General features: G+C 34.6%; 1 protein-coding gene across 2 annotated transcripts in view; it reads left to right on the top strand.

The window, feature by feature from the left end:
- LOC127877702 (atrial natriuretic peptide-converting enzyme-like) overlaps positions 1–26,104 on the top strand; it is a 52,193-nt gene that overhangs the window by 12,397 nt on the left and 13,692 nt on the right. For both annotated transcript variants that reach the window (XM_052423830.1, XM_052423831.1), the window contains exons 3-7: positions 13,634–13,786; positions 16,358–16,513; positions 19,434–19,544; positions 22,671–22,781; positions 23,594–23,698. In XM_052423830.1, the coding sequence (XP_052279790.1) occupies positions 13,634–13,786; positions 16,358–16,513; positions 19,434–19,544; positions 22,671–22,781; positions 23,594–23,698 (636 nt within the window). The remainder of the gene's footprint in view (positions 1–13,633; positions 13,787–16,357; positions 16,514–19,433; positions 19,545–22,670; positions 22,782–23,593; positions 23,699–26,104) is intronic.

The raw sequence follows: 26,104 nt of genomic DNA, 5'->3' as shown, positions 1-26,104 counted from the left end.
AAAAAAAAAACATCTAAAAAAAATTAGTTAATCTCTTGTCCAGCTCTATAAAAAATGAACCTAAAAATAGAGAATATAATATGGTAAAGACCTTTATTCTAAATTATAAAGCATTTATTAGCAAAACAACAACAACAATACTAAATTCCCAATTTTAGTAAAAAGCAGCAATTTTTTTTTCCAATCCAAAGGGACCTTGCCCCATTCCCCCAAAAGTGAAAAAATAATGAATTTGGATAAGTACTAGTACCATACCAATTTAAATTAAAAATTCGTGTGAATAAAACTGAAATTACATACTATTTCAAGTAACATTCATTATCATCATAAAGGGATTTTTGTCCTTTTTTAGTAAGGCCTTATATAGGCCCCTTCCCCAAAGAGAAAGACCCTTTCTCCAAGTAGAATTTCTTTAAAATTATGCATTTTTTTCCCAAATATCAAACTTACTTTTGGAAATGTCTTACCCTTTCTCAGTTTTGTCAATAATTTTCCCCCCAAAATGGAAGGCCTGGCCCTTTCACCCAGGGGTTTTTATCTGATTTTTGGGAAAGGGCCTGGCCTTTTTTGAGGGGAAAAAAATCGCGCGAAACGTCGAATTTTGGGGGAAAAAATTGTGCGAAAAGCTGGATCTTGGGGAAAATAAGCAAAGTCTAAAATAATCAATTTAACATATTTTACTGTTTTTAAAACAAATTCAAGGCAACAGATTATTTAATTATGCAAGATTTTTCTAGTTTCTACAGTGGATCAGGATAACTTATATATTTAAAGGTAAAAAAAAAAAAAAAAAAAAAAAAAAAAATTTTTTTTTTTTTTTTTTTAGGGGAAAATGAAATCTAGGGGAAATTTTACCAGCTGAGGGGAAAAAAAATCCAAGGGGAAAGGGCCGATTTTCGGTGGGTCCCAAAGAAGGAAAAAAAAACCTGCTTTCACCAAATCAAGAAAATAAGCCCTTTCATAAAACAGTATATTTAAAGGACTGTAAAATGCAAAATTGATAAAAAATAATTGGGCACAAATTTATACATGACTTTTTAATTAGAACAGAAAATGAACATCTTAGCTGACAAATGAGTGTTGCAACAAATCAAGACTTTAGTTCAGAAAACGTTTTGTTTATGGAATCAATTAAAATCAAAACATTTTAAGTGATATTTTAATCAGACCAACTCTCTTTAAACACAGACAAAACCAAGTCTGGCACATTCTGTTATTTCACAAAAGCTTTTGAAAAGTGGCAGTGCTTCCATTACCCATAAGTTCACTTACATACTTCAAAATATAATGTCAGTTAAAAATCATTATTTTGCTATTAAAGACAATGGTTTGTTTCTCTTGATGCAATATATATATATATGAGAGCACAAATCGTAAGAGGTATTTTATTGTGTAGAACTGTAATTGAACTATTATTATTGGGAAGCGGACAACGACAACGAGCGAGGCATGGTATAGACTGTATCGACAATGTTCCTGCGCCAGCAAAACAGGTAAACATGAGAGACGCGACTCTTCAATACACTACATTACTAGTGGTTTACAACTGTTGAATGGGGTTAAGAAGTATTCTCAACAATTGGCCATGCTTATCAGCAACGGTAATAAATAATCACTTAACACCACATAATCACACATGCATGAAGAATTTACCATCTGCAGGTCAATAACTTGTTTATAGAATATAGTTTTATCCTATGAATATAATTAATAAATGTTAAAAGCCCTGTTTAAACATTTTACGATTCTTAGTTTAAATACTATCTTTTCTTGTAATTTACATAATCTTGGAATTAACATAATTTAATAAATGTTCTTGTCATTTACATTAGCTTGTAATTTGCATAATTTAATAAATCCTAAGAATATAATTTAATAAATGTTAAAAGCATGGTTTAAGCATGTATTGATTCTCCGTTTCAATAGTATTTTTTCTTGAAATTCACATTATCTTGTATTTTAAATAATTTAATAAATGTTCTTGTAATTTACATAATTTAATAAATGTTAAAAGCCTTCATCCTAAGAATATAATTTAATAACTGTTAAAAGCCCTGTTTAGGCATTTATTGATTCTTAATGTTAATACTATCTTTTCTTGTAATTCACATTATCTTGTAATTAATATAATTTAATTAATGTTGTAATTTACAAAATCTTATAATTTACATAATTTAATACATGTTAAAAGCCTTCATCCTAAGAATATAATTTGATAACTGTTAAAAGCCCTGTTTAAGCATTTATTGATTCTTATAAGTTTTAATACTATCTTTTCTTGTAATTCACATTATCTTGTAATTAACATAATTTAATAAATGTTCTAGTAATTTACACAATCTTGTAATTTACATAATTTAATACATGTTAAAAGCCTTCATCCTAAGAATATAATTTAATAACTGTTAAAAGCCCTGTTTGAGCATTTATTGATTCTTAATTTTAATACTATCTTTTCTTGTAATTTTCATTATATTGTAATTTAAATAATTAAATAAATGTTCTTGTACTTTTACATGATTTTATAAATGTTAAAAGCCTACATCCTGAGAATGTAATTTAATAAATGTTAAAAGCCCTGTTTTATCATTAATTGATTCTTGCTTTTAATGCCATCATTTCTTGTAATTTACATAATCTTGTAATTTAAATAATTGGATAAATGTTATTGTAATTTACATAATCTTGTAATTTACATAATTTAATAAATATAAAAAGCCTTCATCCTTAACATATAATTTAATAACTGTTAAAAGCCCTGATTAATTATTGATTGATTCTTAGTTTTAATACTATCTTTTTAGCTCACCTGATTGCTCAGGTGAGCTTTTGTGACCTGTCATTGTCTGTCGTATGTCCGTCCGTCCGTTAACATTTGCTTGTAAACACTCTAGAGGCCACATTTCTTGTACCATCTTCATGAAACTTGGTCAGAAGCTTTGTTCCAATGAAATCTCGGCCGAGTTCGGAACTGAGTTGTGCCGGGTCAAAAACTAGGTCACTAGGTCAAAAAAAAGAAAAACCTTGTAAACACTGTAAAAGTCACATTTCATGCCCGATCTTCATTTAACTTTGTCAAAATGTTTGTCTTAACGATATCTTGGGTGAGTTTATAAGTGGTTCCGATCCGTTGAAAAACATGGCCGCCAGTGGGCGGAGCAGTTTTCCTTATTTGGCCATAGAGAAACCTTGTAAACACTCTAGAAGTCACACTTTTTACCCAATCATCATGAAAGTTGGTCAAAACATTGGTTCAATTGATGTCTCAGACGAATTTGAAAATGGTCGAGATCAGTGAAAAAACATGGCCGCCAGTGGGCTGGGCATTTTTCTCTATATGTATATAGTGGCAGTTTTCCCTATATTTGGCTATAGAGAAACCTTGTAAACACTCTAGAAGTCACAATTTTTGCCCAATCATCATGAAAGTTGGTCAAAACCTTGGTTTTATTGATATCTCGGACGAGTTTGAAAATGGTTGGGATGGGTGAAAAAACATGGCCGCCAGTGGGCGGGGCATTTTTCTCTATATGTATATAGAGAAAACATGTGAACACAGTAAAAGTCACATTTTTGGCCAAATTTTTAACCAGGTTTTCCAAAGGAAAAAACTGGTTATTAGATTGGCGAATGCGGGCGGGCTGGCTGGCTGGCGGGCTATCGGGCGGGCGGAACAAGCTTGTCTGGGCCATAACTTTGTCGTTCATTGTGAGATTTTAAAATCATTTGGCACATTTGTTTACCATCATTAGACGGTGTGTCGCGCCAAAAAATTACGTCAATATCTCCAAGGTCAAGGTCACACTTTGAGTTCAAAGGTAAAAAATAGCCATAAATGAGCTTGTCTGGGCTATAACTATGTCATTCATTATGAGATTTTAAAATCATTTGGCACATTTGTTCACCATCATGGGACGGTGTGTCGCATGAAAGAATCACGTCAATATCTCCAATGTCAAGGTCGCCACGACTAAAAATAGATTTATTTTAAAACAAACTTACAAAGGGGGTTAATTTTGTTTGTTCATTTCAAAAGTTCAGTTTGAGTTGTCTCCCATTATCAGATTTTTTTTCACAATGAAAACCTGATTTTGTGACAATTTTGTCCCTTGTCATGAAATGTGCTCAGAACATTTGTTTCCTTGATACGAGAGTTGAGTTCAAAAATGGTTCCGGTCAGTTGAATAACATGGCTGCTGGGAGGGGGGCAGTTTTCTCATTATGCTCCCCCCCCCCCTTTCAGTGAGGGGGTATATTGTTTTGCTCATGTCGGTCCGTCCGTCCACCAGATGGTTTCCGGATGATAACTCAAGAGCACTTATGCCAAGGATCATGAAACTTCATAGGTACATTGATCATGACTCGCAGATGACCCCTATTGATTTTCAGGTCACTAGGTCAAAGGTCAAGGTCACAATGACCCAAAATAGTAAAATGGTTTCCGGATGATAACTTAAGAACACTTATGCCTAGGATCATGAAACTTCATAGGAACATTCATAATAACTTGTAGATGACCCCTATTGATTTTCAGGTCACAAGGTCAAAGGTCAAGGTCACGGTGACCCGAAATAGTAAAATGGTTTCCAGATGATAACTCAAGAATGCTTATGCCTAGGATCATAAAACTTCATAGGTACATTGATCATGACTCGAAGATTTTCAGGTCACTAGGTCAAAGGTCAAAGTCACGGTGACCTGAAATAGTCAAATGGTTTCTGGATGATAACTCAAGAAAGCTTATGCCTAGGATCATGAAACTTCATAGGTACAACGATGATATGACTCGCAGATAACCCCTTTTGATTCTCAGGTCAAAGGTCAAGGTCACGGTGACCTGAAATAGTAAAATTAATGGCTGTCAAGGTCACGGTGACTCAACTTAGAAAAATGGTTTCCGGATGATAACTCAAGAATGCTTATGCCTAGGATCATGAAACTTCATAGGTACATTGATCATGACTCGCAGATGAAATCATGATGAAACTTGACCAGGATGTTTGTCTGGACAATATCTAGTTCAAGTTTGACATTTGGTAAAGATTGAATGAACTGACTCCTCTCAGGTGAGCGAACTAGGGCCATCTTTGCCCTCTTGTCTTGTAATTATACCCCCACAAACAAAGTTTAAGGGGGTATATAGGAGTGAACTTGTCTGTCGGTCGGTCTGTCTGTCGGTCCGTATTAAGTGTCCGCTCTCTAATTCAAGTAGTTTTCATCCGATCTTCACCAAACTTGGTCAGAAGTTGTATCTACATGATGTAAAGGCCAAGTTCGAACATGGGCTTTGCCGGGTCAAAAACTAGGTCACAGGCTCACTTAGTGCGTTTTAAACATTCAGCATGTTGTCCGCTCTTTAATTCAAGTAGTTTTCATCCTATCTTCACCAAACTTGGTCAGAAGTTGTATCTAGATGATCTTAAGGCCAAGTTAAAACATGGGCCTTGCCGGGTCAAAACCTAGGTCACGGGGTCACTTAGTGCGTTTTTTAACATTCAGCATGGTGTCCTCTCTCTTATTCAAGTACATGTAGTTTTCATCCGATCTTCACCAAACTTGGTCAGAAGTTTTATCTTGATGATCTGAAGGCCAAGTTCGAACATGGGCCATGCCAGATCAAAAACTAGGTCACAGGGTCACTTAGTACGTTTTACACGTTGAGCATGGTGTCCGCTCTCTTTTTCAAGTAGTTTAAATCCGATCTTCTCCACACTTGGTCAGAAGTTGTAACTAGATGATGTGTAGGTCAAGTTCGAACATGGGCCATGCTGGGTCAAAAACTAGGTCACGGGGTCACTTTATGTGTTTTAAACCTCACCATGTTGTCCGCTCTCTAATTCAAGTAGTTTTTATCCCATCTTCACCAAAATTGGTCAAAAGTTGTATCTTGATAATGTCTAGGGCAAGTTTAAATATGGGTCATGCCGGGTCAAAAACAAGGTCACGGGGTCACTTAGTAAGTTTTAAACATCACAATGTTGTCCGCTCTCTAATTTAAGTAAATTTCATCAAATCTTCACCAAAATTGGTCAAAAGTTGTATCTTGATAATGTCTAGGGCAAGTTTAAATATGGGTCATGCCGGGTAAAAAACAAGGTCACGGGGTCACTTAGTAAGTTTTAAACATCACAATGTTGTCCGCTCTCTAATTTAAGTAAATTTCATCAAATCTTCACCAAACTTGGTCAGAAGTTGTATCTAGATGATGTCTAGGTCTAGTTTGAATATGGGTCATGCCGGGTCAAAAACTAGGTCATGGGGTATCTTAGTGCGTTTTAAACCTCTCCATGTTGTCCGCTCTCTAATTCAAGTAGTTTTCATCCAATCCTCACCAAACTTGGTCACAAGTTTTATCTAAATGATCTCTAGGACATGTTTGAACATGGGCTATTCCAGGCCTAAAACTAGGTCACGGGGTCACTTAGTGTTTTTAACATTCAGCATCGTGTCCGCTCTCTAATTCAAGTAGTTTACATCCCATCTTCACCAAACTTGGTCAGAAGTTTTATGGAGATGATCTTAAGGCCAAGTAAGAACATGGGCCTTTCTGGGTCAAAAACTAGGTCAAGGGGTCACTTAGTGCGTTTTAAAAATTGAGCATGGTGAGCGCTGTTTTTTGTGAAGACGACATGCAAAATAATATGTGTCAATGCGGCATGTGGGGGTATTCGTCACGTCTGTGACAAAGCTCTAGTTTTTATAGCATATATATGTTCTATAATAACGACAGTATGCTACATATGTGTTTTTATGCATGAATTTGAACTTTAGATAAAGAAATAATTAATAACATGGAAACATTTTCATCAAATCCTGAAGCTTTGCAATTATAAAACAACAATAAAACACCATAAGTACAGAGGAATGTATACAAGTCAGTGATAAACTGATATGTACCCTGGCTGGGAAAATCTTTTGTTTACCTGTTTCAATTCACTGGCGGTATCTTGTCGTTACAGTGTATAAAGGAGATAACCATGGGTTATGGTTAGGATTATATAGGGTTATGGTTAGGGGTCGGGTTAGGGTTAAGGTTAGTGTTTAGGCTAACCCAAACCCGACCCCTAACCCTAACCCTCTACCCCCCAATGCGCATTTCAATACCATGCCTCGCTCGATGTCGTTGTCCCCTTCCCCATATTATCATGGGGTTTCATGGCATTAAATAAAATGATATTAGTATGCAGAGTAAATTTAAGGGCAAGAATGATAACATTTTAAGATGACCATGGCATAAAATGTTTAAGATATTAAAGAGTCGGGATTTTTTTTAATCTAATGTACAGAGATGGCATGTTCAAATTTTGTAGCAATTTATTTTGTTGCAAAATGCTCTTGGGCCTTTTATGCCGATGTGAGATAAGAATTACCCAATGAATGCATAATTTGGAACTCAAATGTTGCATTTACATGATAAACATAGATCCCCATAGATACACTACGTCTAGTGTGATTTCTGCCATCCACAACGCATCACCATGATTCAGCCCAGAGTGGACAATTACTATCTCACCACAATACACCATTGAACACGGTGATTTCGCTGTGGCGAATTGCGGTGTCAGTCTCGGCGTTATCGGGAAATTGATCTCACGGTGGACCACCGCGATCGCAGTGGACCACCACGGTCTAGGTGGTACGCAGTGAAATACATGTGCAACAAAAACATTATACAAATGTACAGTCTGCAATATTGAAATGTACATGTTCATTCATATTGCAGATCGTATAATGTTGTTTTTTTAAACTTTGTATGTAGATGTATAACATGCACTTTATAATAAAATCACCGAATGTTCAACTCTTTTCTCTCGTGTTTTCCCTCTTTACAGAATCATTGACATATCTTACATGGAGCGTGAGTATAGTTTGCGTTTCATGCTTCAGGTTTTGTTTCAATTGTTTCTGCCTTGTTTACACTCTAGAGGCCACCCGATCTTGAAACTTGGTCAGAAGATTTGTCCCAATAATATCTTGTTATCTCAGGTGAGCGACTTTTGGCCTTTCAGGCCCTCTTGTTTTGTTTAGCCTAACCATATCATGGATGCAGTGTTTTTTTTCTTTACAATGGAAATGTTTTGTTGTTTTTAGGTAATATTCAATACATGTAGTGCTATGTGAAAGAAGCCAAACAAAAGTGTTTCATTGAATGGTTAATTTTTAGCTCATCTATTTTTTGAAAAAAAATTATGAGCTATTGTCATCACCTTGGCGTCGGCGTCGGCGTCCGGTTAAGTTTTGCGTTTAGGTCCACTTTTCTCAGAAAGTATCAATGCTATTGCATTCAAACTTTGTACACTTACTTACTATCATGAGGGGACTGGGCAGGCAAAGTTAGATAACTCTGGCGTGCATTTTGACTGAATTATGTGCCCTTTTTATACTTAGAAAAGTGAAAATTTTGGTTAAGTTTTGCGTGAAGGTCCACTTTTTTCAGAAAGTATCAATGCTATTGCATTCAAACTTGGTACACTTACTTACTATCATGAGGGGACTGGGCAGGCAAAGTTAGATAACTCTGGCATGCATTTTGACAGAATTATGTGCCCTTTTTATACTTAGAAAATTGAAAATTTTGGTTAAGTTTTGTGTTTAGGTCCATTTTATTCCTTAAGTATCAAAGCTATTGCTTTCATACTTGCAACACTTACTAACTATCATAAGGGGACTGTGCAGGCAAAGTAATGTAACTCTGACTGTCATTTTGACAGAATTATGTGCCCTTTTTATACTTAAAAAATTGAAAATTTGGTTATGTTTTGTGTTTAGGTCCACTTTATTCCTACAGTATCAAAGCTATTGCTTTCATACTTGCAACACTTATTAACTATCGTAAGGGGACTGTGCAGGCAAAGTTATGTAACTCTGACTGGCATTTGGACGGAATTATGGGCCCTTTATAAATTTGTGTTTTGGTCCACTTTACCCCTAAAGTATCATAGATATTGCTTTCATACTTGGAACACTCGCAAACTATCATAAGGGTACAGTAAAAGGACAAGTTGCATAACGCTGGTTGTCATTTTTATGGAATTATGGCCCTTTTTTGACATAGTATCTTTGAATATATGGTTAAATTTTGTGTTTCGATCCACTTTACTTCTAAAGTATCAAGGCTATTGCTTTCAAACTTCAAATACTTTCATGCTATCATGAGGTTACTGTACCTGGCAAGTTGAATTTTACCTTGACCTTTGAATGACCTTGACTCTCAAGGTCAAATTATTAAATTTTGCTAAAATTGCCATAACTTCTTTATTTATGATTAGATTTGATTGATTGAAAACTACTCTTACCTGACATACCACAATAGACTCCATCCAAACCATTGCCCGTGCCCCCCCCCCTGAATCCCCCCCCCCCCTATTTTTTTTTTTTTTTTTTTTTTAGGATCATCTCACAAATGACCACCACACCCTCACACTATACCCCCCCCCACCCCACCCCACCCCCTCCCCAAATTTATTTTTTTTAAACGGTTAAAAAACAAAACTATTTATTTTGATTATTTTATGTTTGAAATACCGTCTAACCATCGCATCCAAGAATCCCCCCCACCCCCCCCTCCCCCCACCCGAATCCCCCCCCCCCCCCCTAATTTTTTTTTTTTTTTTTTTTTTTTTTTAAGATCATCCCACAAATTACAACCACACCCTCACACCATTCCCCCCCACCTCACCCCCCCCAATTTTTTTTTTGAAACGGTTAAAAACCACAAATATTTATTTTTATTATTTTATGTTTGAAATACCGTCCAACCATCGCACCCAAGAATCCCCCCCCACCCCCCCCCACCCCGATTTTTTAATGTTTTTTCCTTTTTTTGCATTTTTGGAAGATAATGTAATAAATGTCCACACCCCCACACAATGCACCCCTCTTCACTCCACCCCTCCCGACTTTGTGATTGAAAATGAGAGTCCCTTCACCTTTAAAAAGAAAATAGATGAGCGGACTGCACCCGCAAGGCGGTGCTCTTGTTATTACATGTAACAATACAGACCAATCAAATAGTAAGATAGATGGTAGTTTGTGGTTAAATGTGATGAGACATTAATGCATTGTGCCATAAATATTCACAATTTATTAGATCTAACACTCACAAATAAAAAACCATCGAAAAAGAACCTTAAGTTTGTCAACCACAGTCCACTTTTGATCATGGCAAAAGACTTTAGTTTTGCTTGTCTTCAAATTGGTAAAGAACCTTACTTGCTATTGGTTAAGTGCCTGTATTTTCCTTGACTTAAGGCATTGGATAACCATGTTTGAGTACCATGTTTGTCCGTGTAAAAGTTTGACCATTGTCTTTATAAGCTGTTGTTTATGCAGCATTTTATGTTTACCATCTCAAAAAATAAAGCCGGTGTCTGGAATGTTAAAGAGAAAAGTGTTATGTACCAGAAAAAGGTTATGTAATAAAACACAGCAATTGGAAGACAAGAACTTCTAATATTAGGAAAAATACCAGTATAAGTGTTGCTAATCCTATCAATAATAAATGTTCTTGCCTCCGTATTCTATTCATTGAATGTAAACGATTTTAGTAGTGTGGCTCTTAAGCTACATCACAAGTTTAAAATAATTAAAATATTAATGTATTCAAAATTGTTTATGCAAGTGCTTTCATTGGTTTTAAAAAGACATTTTATCTGCCTGTATTTAGGTAATTTGACTTTTAATTAATTGTTTGCATTTGTTTTTCTTTCATTATGCAAACAAATCTTTTCAATGAAGTATAAAAAGCAACTTGCATGCCTTTGAAATGAATCAAAGTTTGCTCTGTCATCTTACTTCAAATCCATTGATTTTTGCATTCTTATCTTTTCAATGTTGATGTCATCCACACAAAAATATTATTTTGCACCTGTGTGTGCAAATTAAATGTGCGCTTGATTGATTGGCGAATGCTGTAGAAGGGGTTGCATGTATGGAGATTTTTCTTTTCGTCCATATTTATTTACAAAACTCCTGAAAAATTCTCATCATAATAAAGGTGTGGATTACATTGATTACTAAGGTAAAGGGAGTGCTATCAGATTGTATTCTAACACGTATATTTGCAAATCTTTAGAAAAAAGATGTCAATATTTAGTTACGGTCCCTAACTACTATATTTAACCCCTGCTTCAGGTGAAACGTATTAATGAACAATTGCACAAATACCTACCTAACAGGTGTGACAAGTGCTGTAACAATATATCGATTAACAGTTTAAGTACAATTGTTCGTGTTCATTGACTGCATGAAAAAAGGACTGACCACTTGATATCTTGGTTACTACTTGTCAGAATGCAAGATTTATGTGCAAGGTTTATTATACACCCCATTTTGTTAATCTCTACGCCTACTTAGTGGGAAGTTGACTCATGCATATCTGAAATCACATTTCATTTGCAATGCTTCATTTAAATTGCGCAGATATTCCTTATTATCTATGGATTTTTATAACAAAAGCACTGTATATGGTCACTTGAGCATTAGTCATTTGTTGTATTTCGGAAGTCACATTAGATTGAGTTATTCAGTTCATCAAGTAAATCTTGCTTTAAGGCAAATCTGTTTGCACAATCTTTTCTCGAAGTGCACGTTTGATCTGCTTTCAATACTGAATGTAATTAAAACACCTTAGATTAACCTTTAACAAAAAGCTTAAAGCAAATTACAGAAAAATGACATTTATAAATCATATAAGATGACATGTTTTGTGGAGATATTAATAAATTTATATTAGATGCGAATGATAAGGACCTGAACATAATTTGTATTTTTTTAAATGGCCCATTTATACTAAAATTTTAAATTAAGTAGAAAAATTAGTTTGTACTTATAGGATTTTGTTTCTTGGGATCTGTATATTAAATGTGCTTCATTTTCCTAACCATGTATCCCAATGTGTGAGCGTCAACATTATAACAAACAATCTACAAGTTAATTTGAATAATTGTCTGAAAACTGGACACAAGTTTAGGACACCTCCATTTATATCTATTGAAAGTGATTAGGATGACTTATATTTCTAAGCCTGGAAGTAAGTTGCAATTTAACAGACAATATTACTGAAGTAAATACATAATCATCAACAAATAAATACCAGACTTGTCAATTAATGGTTAAAAAAGTCAATAGTGCATAAATAGTATCAACCATCAGATGACATGCTTAATTGACCAATTGCTTAACAATTACCTTAAAAATATCATAATATCAACATCTAAACCTTCAACACACAATTACACAAACTTTTTTAATTCTATGTGGGATTTGATACAGTGCGAGGTATAAAACCTATTGTTTTCCTGTTATTGTTGCATTATACTCACGATGGGTCTTCTTATTTGTTTGCAGGTGTCCAATTTATGCTTACAAAAGAAACAAAATACCTGTTAGTTATCCAAATACTCATTTAACATGCAACTTGGCTGCAATGCATTTCTCAATTTGATTAATGTGATTTATGTCTGTCCTGAAAAGCAGTTATCGTGAAAAGGGGGGGGGGGATGAGTCGTCAATTGCTTTTCTGAAATCACATTAATTTCCATGCATTGTTTGTCCATTTATTACGAGGGGTTGGTGTAGCTCCATTTCTTGCCTAAATAAACATAAAGAGACATGTATTTGCTTTGAGTTTGTTTTATGTGTTTAATTTAAGAAAGTGTGATTAATTTTTTTCTGTCAAGGCATTCTTGTCTGTGCATTCCTAAAGCTTTTTTGAACAAACAATCCCAAGCAATTATTACCTTATTTAAGTTTGGCCATCTTTAAGAGTGGTATTTTAAAATCCCTGCTGGAGGGGAGGGGGTAGCATTGCCATGCTTGACTATGATATCAGTAAGATTTAAGCATGGTGAGAATGCTGTCAGAAGAAAAAAAAAATTAGTGCCAATTTTTATCTTGAAAAGTCCAATAAAAGAACATAGTCTGAGTGTCATGGTATTATAAGACACAACATGAAAACTCAGCATTCCCAAATCAATTAGCCTACAAGTTACAATGTATTAATCTATTTCACTTTTATTCCGTGTAAAATTGAGAGAAGTGCACTTTTGAAAGTAATATATTGCAAAACTCAATTTAAAATATAGGAAATCTCAAGTATCCTTAAATTGTTATTTTCCAAAAATGATTTCAGTTCTTTTCACATTAATTATTTACATATCGTTAAAATTTACCTTGAGTAAAGTCTTCAAGTGGTAATAAATAAATAGAAGTAAGCCTTGAGTTTGACAGCTGTATTTGTTTTGGTGGGCGATGAAATCATTTAAAAAATGTATTTATTTATTTAGCATCTTTAGATCCTTTTTGCATCATTTGTTTCATTTAAATACATGAGTGTTATGCACTTTAGTAAGATACAATTTGCCTTTGATATCATGCAACTGAGTAGATAGATGCTTTCAAACTTATATGGTTGCTTTTTTTTCAAGACAGATCACATGTATTGTACTTGGATTGATTAATGATCCTAGTTTTAAAGTTTTTAGAAATTCAAGAAAATGGCCTGTGCGTTTAGTCTTAAAAAAATACACAGTTATGTAAAATATCAACAAGTTTAAAGATGCATTTAAATTTGGTAGAATTATACGCATGATTTAATGAAAATGTGATGCTATTGCTCATTGCTTTATTTCAGCCCCAGATAGCCATAAACTCATGAACAGAACAACAACAGAGGTTCCCCCATACACATCATCAGCATCGACAGTTCCATCCTCCACCACAGAGCTTTCAAGTTTCAGTTCCACTTCATCATCACCAACATGGTCCACTACATCAGTATCAACAGGTAATTACTCGTTGTTTTATGTCTTAATTTCACATACCCAAGCAAATCAATTTTGTTTTAACTATTTGTCAAGTTTTTTTAAGTAGAGAAATGATCTAAATATTGTGCAAATAGTTTCTCTTCACTGTTCTGTACATGCTCCTTACACAAGTGTATAGAATAAATTTCCCCAAAGCAGTAGTTACCATTTTGTGGAAGAATTTTTTCTGATACAACATACATAGCTATATGTAATAATTGTTATAAAATAGAATTATTTTTTTCTGCAATCTGATAAGTTGTTACAACTTGCATTTTCAAGATAAAATATCTGGCAAAATAGGCTCTTGCACTAAATTGTATTGCATAATACATGGAATATCTTGTCTTTGATTGCAATAAATCTTTGTTCAAGTACTTTATTGTAAATAATAACTTAAGGCTGAATATATTTTTAGAAAAAAGACTGTAAAGTATTCATCTGTGTCATTAATGTTAAGTGGTAATTGACTTCTATCATGATATGTTATGAAGATTTATTTATGCAAGAACATATACACAACATACACACATTTATTTATTGTAATAAATACTCTTTCCATGTCATTTTCTATCCTCACAATTATCACAAAACCTTGCCAGTCTTAACACAAACAATACTATTCTTGGAAGGAGGTCTAAGTTACATATTTAATAAAAACATTTGTAATTAAAAAAAGAAGATAGATTATAATGTTCATATAGATTATCATGTTCATATAGATTATAATGTTCATATAGATTATCATGTTCATAAAGATTATAATGCTCATATATATTAAAATGTTCATATAGATTATAATGTTCATACAGATTATCATGTTCATATAGAATATCATGTTCATATAGATTATCATGTTCATATAGATTATCATGTTCATATAGATTATCATGTTCATATAGAATATCATGTTCATATAGATTATCATGTTCATATAGATTATCATGTTCATATAGATTATAATGTTCATATAGATTATCATGTTCATATAGATTATCATGTTCATATAGATTATCATATTCATATAGATTATATTGTTCATATAGATTATCATGTTCATATAGATTATCATGTTCATATAGAGTATCATGTCCATATAGATTATCATGTTCATATAGAGTATCATGTTCATATAGATTATAATGTTCATATAGATTATCATGTTCAAATAGATTATCATGTTCATATAGATTATCATGTTCATATAGATTATCATGTTCATATAGATTATAATGTTCATAAAGATTATCCTGTTCATATGGATTATCATGTTCATATAGATTATCATGTTCATATAGATTATAATGTCTATATAGATTATCACGTTCATATAGATTATCATGTTCATATAGATTATCATGTTCATATAGATTATCATGTTCATATAGATTATCATGTTCATAAAGATTATCATGTTCATATAGATTATCATGTTCATATAGATTATAATGTTCATATAGATTATCATGTTCATATAGATTATCATGTTCATATAGATTATCATGTTCATATAGATTATAATGTTCATATAGATTATTAATTTCATATAGATTATGATGTTCATATAGATTATAATGTTCATATAGATTATAATGTTCATATAGATTATAATGTTCATATAGATTATAATGTTTATATAGATTATAATGTTCATATAGATTATCATGTTCATATAGATTATCATGTTCATATAGATTATAATGTTCATATAGATTATCATGTTCATATAGATTATCATGTTCATAAAGATTATCATGTTCATATAGATTGTCATGTTCATATAGATTATCATGTTCATAAAGATTATCATGTTCATATAGATTGTCATGTTCATATAGATTATAATGTTCATATAGATTATCATGTTCATATAGATTATAATGTTCATATAGATTATGATGTTCATATAGATTATCATGTTCATATAGATTATCATGTTCATATAGATTATAATGTACATATAGATTATCATGTTCATATAGATTATCATGTTCATATAGATATATATTATCATGTAAATTTGATGTAAAGGAGTCTTATTAAGACATACTGCTTTCAATAAAGATTTGTTAAGGAGACATGCAGCAATTGTGATTGAATGGGGCCTACCAAATATTGTAAACATGATCAGGATGCAAAATGTTTTAGACTTTATTCAGTCAGCATTTAAAACAAATACATGAAAGCATTGATGTTAAAGTTTGGTGATAAACTTGAAGTTCAATAAAACAGATTTAAAGATTGTTGTGTTTTATTTGAAATTGAATTGATTTTATGCCCTTTGCTTTTTTCTCATAAATGTATGTACATATACATACACAATCATATTTCTTTGAAACAACCGTAATAAACAATGTACATATGGCAATGCAAGTTAAGCAATCCTTTTTAATTGTAACAATTATAAGAAATATGTCATACTTAAAAAAAAAACGCACATTCAGTTACTTCATCAGTTACTTCATCCAGAATTGTATTTTTGCTTTAATTGTTTCAGTTACTTCATATATTATTTCAACCAATAATATGTTCTTTTTATTTTCTTATTTCAGATACTTCTTCAGTCACTTCATCAAGTACATTACCATCTTCTCTATCATCCACCAGTACATCTTCAGTTTTGACCACCACTTCATCTGTCTCTTCGTCTAGTATTACAATCAACACTACTGAGTCTCTCACCACTTTTTCTACAAGTCCCATTTCAGGTACATGTAACACATTATTATGCCCCCCTTCGAAGAAGAGGGGGTGTATTGCTTTGCACATGTCGGTCGGTCGGTCTGTTGGTCGGTCGGTCTGTTGGTGGTTTCCGGATGATAACTCAAGAACGCTTGGGCCTAGGATCATGAAACTTCATAGGTACATTGATCATGACTCGCAGATGACTCCTATTGATTTTGAGGTCACTATGTCAAAGGTCAAGGTCACGGTGATCCCAAATAGTAAAATGGTTTCCGGATGATAACTTAAGAACGCTTAGGCCTAGGATCATGAAACTTGATAGGTAGATTGATCATGACTCGCAGATGATCCCTATTGATTTTCAGGTCACAAGGTCAAAGGTCAAGGTCACAGTGACCCAAAATAGTAAAATGGTTTCCGGATGATAACTCAAGAACGCTTAGGCCTAGGATCATGAAACTTGATAGGTAGATTGATCATGACTCGCAGATGATCCCTATTGATTTTCAGGTCACTAGGTCAAAGGTCAAGGTCACAGTGACCCAAAATAGTAAAATGGTTTTCGGATGATAACTTAAGAACGCTTAGGCCTAGGATCATGAAACTTCATAGGTACATTGATCATGACTCGCAGATGACTCCTATTGATTTTGAGGTCACTAGGTCAAAGGTCAAGGTCACAGTTACCCGAAATATTAAAATGGTTTCCGGATGATAACTTAAAAACGCTTATGCCTAGGATCATGAAACTTCATAGGTAGATTGATAATGGCTGGCAGATGACCCCTATTGATTTTCAGGTCACTTGGTCAAAGGTCAAGGTCATGGTTACCCGAAATAGTAAAATGGTTTCCGGATGATAACTCAAGAACGCTTATGCCTAGGATCATGAAACTTCATAGGTACATTGATCATGACTCGCAGATGACCCCTATTGATTTTCAGGTTACTAGGTCAAAGGTCAAGGTCACGATGACCCGAAATAGTAAAATGGTTTCCGGATGATTACTCAAGAACGCTTATGCCTAGGATCATGAAACTTGATAAGTAGATTTATTATGACTCGCAGTTGATCCCAATTGATTTTCAGGTCACTATACAAAGGTCAAGGTCAGGGTGACCTGAAATAGTAAAATGGTTTCCAGATGATAACTCAAGAACGCTAATGGCTACGATCATGAAACTTAGTAGGTACATTGATCAAGACTTGCAGATGACCCCTATTGATTTTGAGGTCACTAGGTCAAGGGTCAAGGTCATGGTGACCCGAAATAGTAAAATGGTTTCCCGATGATAACTCAAGAACGCTTATGCCTAGGATCATGAAACTTCATAGGTAGATTGATCATGACTCGCAGATGACCCCTATAGATTTTGAGGTCACTAGGTCAAAGGTCAAGTTCACGGTGACCCGAAATAGTAAAATGGTTTCCGGATGATAACTAAAGAACGCTTATTCCTAGGATCATGAAACTTGATAGGTAGATTGTTCATGACTCGCAGATGACCCCTATTGATTTTCAGGTGACTAGGTCAAAGGTCAAGGTCACGTTGACCCGAAAATAGTAAAATGGTTTCCAGATGATAACTCAAGAATGCTTATGGCTAGGATCATGAAACTTCATAGGTACATTGATCATGACTGGCAGATGACCCCTATTGATTTTCAGGTCACTAGGTCAAAGGTCAAGGTCACAGTGACAAAAAACATATTCACACAATGGCTGTCACTGCAATGGAGAGCCCATATGGGGGGCATGCATGTTTTACAAACAGCCCTTGTTTTAGAAATAATAAATTTTCAACTAATCATAATTATTGTTTATGATTTTATGAAATTGCATTTTAATAAAAGTAATATTTTTTATGTCATAAGTCATGCTCTGAATTGTCAGTATTGGGTTATTTTCTTGGCTTCAACATTTCAAAATGGTTGTCTTATGTTTTTTCTTTCTATAGTGCAATCAGAATCTAATTCTATTTATGCATGCACTTTTGTTGCAGACTAATGTATGCTTATAGCCATGTAAACTGCAATAAATATATGATTTCAACTGTTTATTATCGTCTCAATGAGTTACAAATGCTAGTATTTAAATGTTAAGCATATCACTTACACATAAAAAATGCTTAATATACTTTGTGAGAAGATAGTTGTAGAGGTATGTTTATGGAAGCAAGAGTGGAAGTTGTCAAGTTACTTGAAGATTAGTTAAGAAAATGCAAATACTAGAAATCAGAAAAAGTTTGTCTTGGTTATAAATATGATTAACCTGCACCTGAAATAAATGTTTTTTCTGATATTGTATATACTTATATTTTTAATTGTTATATCCTAATGATCCTAATAAATTAAGCTGACAGTCCTGTGATACTGAATATTTCATTTGAAATTTGAGCATATGCAATTTCTACTTACTTTTAAATGGAAACTTAGAAAAGCTATTATTATTAAACACTATATACCAAATAAATATGTCTCTCATTTGCTTCCATACTCACGTGTTGAATATCAACATGTTCTTGTGTGAATGGTTAACCAGTTTTTGGACTTTATAAGATTGCATTTCAGGCAATTGTCTGCATAGCTGCATAACTGTATTTGAATTTTATATTAAAATTGAGAATTAGTTCATGGTTTTTATGAATTTATCTTTGCCATAGTGCAGCAACCTAATCCATCAGTTATATTTTCATGTGTAAATAATTAGTTTTTTAGAAATGCATGAATGCCTCTGTTCCTAGAAATGAAAAACTGGGTTAAATTGCTAAGTTTTCAAAACTTCTTTTGCAATCTTTTGTGATATGCTTTATATATTAAATGTGTTATTGTGTTTTTACAGAAAGATACAAACCAGCCCAAACATCACAATGCCTTTATCTGATTTAGAAAATTTAAGGTATGATGATACCCATTATTAATATATATTATATCTGTTCCAGTGTGTGAACATAGTGAGTTCCGCTGTGCTGATGGGTCATGTATCCGGGCCCAGTACGTCTGTGATGGGCGACCCCATTGTCCTGGTGCTGACGATGAATACAAAAACTGCAGTAAGTTTGAAGAGTATGTTTAGATCAATGTTTTACTCAATTTTGTTGATGAATGCAGATGGTCACATAATAATACTATTGTTGAAACAATTGTCAGAGAGTGTTGATAAAAGTTCCCTACTGCTTTCACAGGAAGGGACAATAGGTTTACCCTCTGTCCATCATGTCTGTCTTTTCATCTGTTTGTCTGCCTTTCAGTCTGTTTCTCCACCTGTCAGTCTGTATGTCTGCCTGTCAGTCTGTCTGCCTGTAGGCCTGTCAGTCTGTTTGTCTACCTGTAAGTCTGCCTGTCAATCTGTCTGTAAGTCTGTCTGTCAGTCTGTCTGTCCACCTGTAAGTCTGTCTGTCTGTCTGTCTGTCTGTCCGCCTGGCAGTCTGTCTGCCTGGCAGTCTGTCTGTTTGCCTGGAAGTCTGTCTGTCCCCAGCTGTCAGTCTGTCTGCCTGTCAGTGTGTCTGTTTGCCTGGCAGTCTGTCTGTCCCCAGCTGTCAGTCTGTTTGTCCACCTGTCAGTCTGTTTGTCCACCTTTCAGTCTGTTTGTCTGCCTGTCACTATGTATGTCCGTCCTTTAGTTTGTATGTCAGTCTGTCTGTTTGCCATCAGTCTGTATATGTCTGCCTGTCAGTCTGTATGTCTGCCCTTCAGTCTGTATATTCACCTGTCAGTCTGTCTGTTTGCCTTCATTCTGTTTGTCTGCCTGTAAGTCTGTCTGTCTGTAAGTCAGTCTGTATGTTCACCGGTCAGTCTGTCTGTCTGCCTTCAGTCTGTCAGTATATGTCCCCCTGTTAGTCTGTGTGTCAGTCTGTATGTTCACATGTCAGTCTGTCTGTCTTCCTTCAGTCTGTTTGTCAGCATGTAAGTCTGTCTGTCTGCCTTTAGTCTGTCAGTCTGTTTGTCAGTCTGTATGTCCCACTGTCAGTCTGTATGTCTGCCCTCCTCTCTGCAAAACTGGGATGTTTATGTTGTTGTTTCTATGTCACTTGTTACTGCAAGTAAAATAATTTTTTGTCAATGGTATGTTGTCTTCTTTGCATTCAAATGTTTAAAGTTTATTTTTATTTGGAGTTAATGAACTAAAGTTTGTTATAGCACTTTCTGATGGATTTGCGGCTTTGGTCAGATGTTGTATCTAGATGATGTCTAGGTCAAGTTCGAATATGGGTCATGCCGGGTCAAAAACTAGGTCACTGGGTCGCTTAGTGCGTTTTAAACATTGAGCACGGTGTCTGCTCTCTAATTAAAGTAGTTTCTATCTGAGCTACACCAAACTTGGTCAGAAGTTGTATCTAGATGATGTCTAGGTCAAGTTCGAACATGAGTCATGGCAGGTCAAAAACTAGGTCACGGGGTCACTTAGTGCGTTTTAAACATTGAGCATGGTGTCAGCTCTATAATTAAAGTAGTTTTAATCCGAGCTTCACCAAACTTGGTCAGAAGTTGTATCTAGATGATGTCTAGATCAAGTTTGAATATGGGTAATGCTGGATCAAAAACTAGGTCATTGGGTCATTTAGTGCGTTTTAAACATTCAGCTTGTTGTCTGCTCTCTAATTCAAGTAGTTTTCATCCGATATCTTTTCCAATCTTGGACAGAAGTTTTATGATCTCTACGCCAAGTTTGAATATGGGCCATGCTGAGCCAAAAACTAGGTCACGGGGTCACTAAGTGAGTTATTTAACATTCAGCATGATGTCCGCTCTCTAATTCAAGTAGTTTTCATCCGATCTTCACCATACCTGGTCAGAAGTTGTTTCTAGATGATGTGTAGGTTAAGTTCGAACATGGGCCATGCCGGGTCAAAAACTAGGTCGTTGGGTCACTTAGTGCATTTTAAACATTGAGCATGTTGTCGGCTGTTTTTTGTGAAGACAACATGCAAAATATTCTGTGTCAACGCGGCATGTGGGGGTATTCGTCACGTCTGTGACAAAGCTCTTGTTTGAATTGTGCCAAATGTAAAGTTCATGATATATAGATGTATAAAAAAACTATTTTTTCAAATTGATGCATCATTTATGTTTTATGCAAATTAAAAGTAATTTAATTGACACTTATTTGTATATAAGTATTAATAACACTAATGATATGTTGTCAGTTTTTATTATTGTTTTAGTTGTAATGATAATTGCATGCAATAATTTGAGTTAATTTAAAGAATATATATTATTGCAATTTTCAACACACATTCTACCTTTTAAAAAAAGCTCTTTCCAAGCCCTTCAGTCTTCTTTCTGAAAAACTGATCTCACATAAATAATTGCTAAATTATGATGGGCCATTTAAAACTATTTGTTTATGACTTTTGTAAAAACTGTTGACATAAGTTGAGTGACATTTGTGGTCCCACCCTAGGCATGTTATTAATTAAATGGATTAAATATCATATTTCTTGTTTTGACAGTGTTATTTATAACATTTTTTATAATTTATAGGTCAGTAATAGCTAAGCATTGTTATCACTTTGATTGCCAGTCCACAGCATTCTACCTTTAAAATTAGTTTTGTTATTGCCTTGTTCATTGAAGGTTTATAGGAGTTTGAATTTTATTGCAGTTTAATTTCACGGAATTCACTTCACACAAATTATAGGCAGTTATTATGCAATAGAAACCTTCTGATGTTGCTTTGCAATTAAGACCTCATTCAATGTTGTTTGATTGAATGATTATAAATTCTTGTGAGCAAAACCATTTAATGTAAATTTGTAGGCGTTAACTAAAATATTAATGATATGTGTCTATTGATATTCAATGGAGCAACACGTTTGAAAGTATTAAAGGTAATGAAATGCATGTCATTGAGTTCATTTGGGATTTTCTTAAGAAAAATGTATTGTCAATTATAAATAGAATATAATTCAATTGAACAGTATCTACTGATGCTACTATTTGTTTGTTCTGCAGCAGCTTCTACTGATAAAACAAAAAGATACTATTTGACAATCAACCATTTGTGACTGTTATAGGTAGCCAGATTAAGAACTTTGTTACTGATGATGATGATGATAATGATGATGATGATGATGATGATGATGATGATGATGATGATGATGATGATGATGATGATGATGATGATAATGATGATGATGATGTTGATGATGCTAATGATGATAATGATGTCCTTTCAGAGTGTTCTGCAGACCAGTTCCAATGTGCCAGTGGCCAGTGCATCAGTTCCAACTTTCGCTGTGATAAGGTGGCTCAATGTGATGATCTCTCTGATGAAATCAACTGCACAAGTGAGTACCCCTAGCTGTTACTTTGTTGATGATCTCTCTGATGAAATCAATTGCACAAGTGAGTACCCCGTGCTGTTAGTTTGTTGATGATCTCTCTGATGAAATCAACTGCACAAGTGAGTACCCCTAGCTGTTACTTTGTTGATGATCTCTCTGATGAAATCAACTGCACAAGTGAGTACCCCATGCTGTTAGTTTGTTGATGATCTCTCTGATGAAATCAACTGCACTAGTGAGTACCCCAAGCTGTTAGTTTGTTGATGATCTCTCTGATGAAATCAACTGCACAAGTGAGTACCCCGTGCTGTTAGTTTGTTGATGATCTCTCTGATGAAGTCAACTGCACAAGTGAGTACCCCGTGCTGTTAGTTTGTTGATGATCTCTCTGATGAAATCAACTGCACAAGTGAGTACCCCTAGCTGTTACTTTGTTGATGATCTCTCTGATGAAATCAATTGCACAAGTGAGTAACCTTAGCTGTTTGTTTGTTAATGATCTCTCTGACAAAATCAACTGCACAAGTGAGTACCCCTAGCTGATAGTTTGTTGATGATCTCTCGGATGAAATAAACTGCACAAGTGCGTAACCCTAGCTGTTACTTTGTTTATGATCTCTCTGATGAAAGTTAGTAAATCTCGTACTAGGAAATAACATGTGTATTGGAAAAAAAGTTTACAATTAGACACGTTTTTCTTACCTACCATAATTAGTTTAGTGATTTAAGTGGGGCCTTTTGTTTGGCTCCATTCAATTTACCAACAAGCATGGTATATTCTCTAGACTACAGCGTTCTTTATGTCCATGTTGCAGATTGTTCAGGTTTCCAGTGCAACTCCGGCCTCTGTCTGTGGACCACGTCTGTTCAATGCAACAACCACATTGACTGCCTCGACCTTTCAGATGAGCTCAATTGTAGTATGTATATTGGATATGTCTTAAAGAGTATGACCATACTTGTACAAAAATGTACTTTATGCCATATGAAGTCAATGTCTGTTAATATCTGCATATGTCTGACATTATTGCGGACAGCATTATACTAAGCTCCAGGCAGCAGAATGGCATAAAACCCATTTTTGCATGACATGGCTTATAAATTATACTGTTGCAGTAGAATGTTTTCAAAATACTATTATGTGCCTTTGAAAAAAGTGTTGAAAGTCTTTATGCTTTAAGTGCAACATTTGTAGTAATTTTGAGATTTTGAGTTTTCTTTTTTAACATATTAAACTTCCTGAAAAACAATTGGTCCGATTTACAAGGCAGACACATTTGGCTAGAGGACTATATTTATCAACAAAGATTCTGTTTAAAACTGAATTGAACAAACTTATATAGGATAAATTTTAAATATCTCACAGCTTTATGTGTACGTCTAAACAAAATAGATGGTCATGTTCTAAAAAAAAAAATATTTGTAACTGTTCCATTTCATCACCGGATGTCACCTATGAAAACTTTTTCCATTGAAGTTCATTTTATTACATGCTTAATTTAAAACCGTGATGGGTGGAGAAAAACATGCTGCAAGTAATTTATGAGGTTGGTGCTTATAATAACCTTTATAGCAATCAAACTTATTATGCCCGCCTTCGAAGAAGAGGGGTTATATTGCTTTGCTCATGTCGGTCGGTCTGTCGGTCCGTCCACCAGGTGGTTTCCGGATGATAACTCAAGAACACTTGGGCCTAGGATCATGAAACTTCATAGGTACATTGATCATGACTCGTAGATGACCCGTATTGATTTTGAGGTCACTAGGTCAAAGGTCAAGGTCAGGGTGACCCGAAATAGTAAAATGGTTTTTGGATTAAAACTCAAGAACGCATATGCGGCCAACAGGGCGAACTCTGAACAATATAACTGAAGCAACTGGTCTGTAATCCTAAATCTATAATTATCAGTCCAATGAAACATCATCCTTTGAGTAAAATAAAGTGGATCAGTAAAAATATCAGAATATGAGATTTTTTGTATATTTTGTATATTAAATATTGTGTTAATGTTTAATTTTGTTGATTAATATAAATATAAGCAGGACAGGGGAGGTAATACACTATTATATCTTTCTTATATACATTATATACAGGGAAAACAAATTTCATGTTTAATAAATAGAGGATATTTATCATGTCAGTGTGAGATCATTGGTTATTTTTTATGATCACATTTTATTATTACTTTGACAAAACAACACTTACCTGAAAACCACAATGGATTCCACTCAAACAATACCCCACACCCCTACCAGAATCCCCCCCCCCCCAACCTCACCCCCCCCCCCCCACATTTTTTTTTAACATCATCTAATAAATTACCACACCCCACATTATACCCCCTCTCACCCCCCCACCCCCCTACCCCCCACCTCCCCCAAATTTTATTTTTTTAAACATCTAATGAATAACCACACCCCACATAATACCCCCTCTCACTACCCCCTACCCCCCCTACCCCCCCCCCCACCCCCCCAAAAAAAAAATTGTTTTTTTTTAACATCTAATAAATTACCACACCCCACATTATACCCCCCTCTCACCCCCCCCCCTACACCCCCCCTCCCCCCCAACCCTCCCCCCACCCCTCAAAAAAAAAAAATTATGTCCCCCACATAGTAGTGGGGGACATATTGTTTTTGCCCTGTCTGTTGGTTGGTTGGTTGGTCTGTTGGTCTGTTTGCGCAAACTTTAACATTTGCAATAACTTTAGCAATATTAAAGATAGCAACTTGATATTTGGCATGCATATGTATCTCATGGAGCTGCACATTTTGAGTGGTGAAAGCTCAAGGTCAAGGTCATCCTTCAAGGTCAAAGGTCAAATATATGGGTCAAAATCGCTAATTTAATGTACACTTTTGCAGTATTTCAATATTCAAGATAGCAACTTGATATTTGGCATGCATGTGTATCTCATGGAGCTGCACATTTTCAGTGGTGAAAGGTCAAGGTCAAGGTCATCCTTCAAGGTCAAAGGTCAAATATATGTGGCCAAAATCGCTCATTTTATGAGTACTTTTGCAATATTGAAGATAGCAACTTGATATTTGGCATGCATGTGTATCTCATGATGCTGCACATTTTGAGTGGTGAAAGGTCAAGGTCAAGGTCATTCTTCAAGGTCAGATGTCAAATATATGTGGCCCAAATCGCTTATTTTATGAATACTTTTGCAATATTGAAGATAGCAACTTGATATTTGGCATGCATGTATATCTCACGAAGCTGCACATTTTGAGTTGTAAAAGGTCAAGGTCAAGGTCATCCTTCAAGGTCAAATATATGGGTCAAAATTGCACATGTAATGTCACTTCTGCAATAT

This window comes from Dreissena polymorpha, chromosome 4, assembly GCF_020536995.1.
Source record: "Dreissena polymorpha isolate Duluth1 chromosome 4, UMN_Dpol_1.0, whole genome shotgun sequence".
Lineage (NCBI taxonomy): Eukaryota > Metazoa > Mollusca > Bivalvia > Myida > Dreissenidae > Dreissena > Dreissena polymorpha.
The sequence above is the reverse complement of the archived record's forward strand: the minus strand, read 5'-3'. Positions and strand labels throughout refer to the sequence as shown.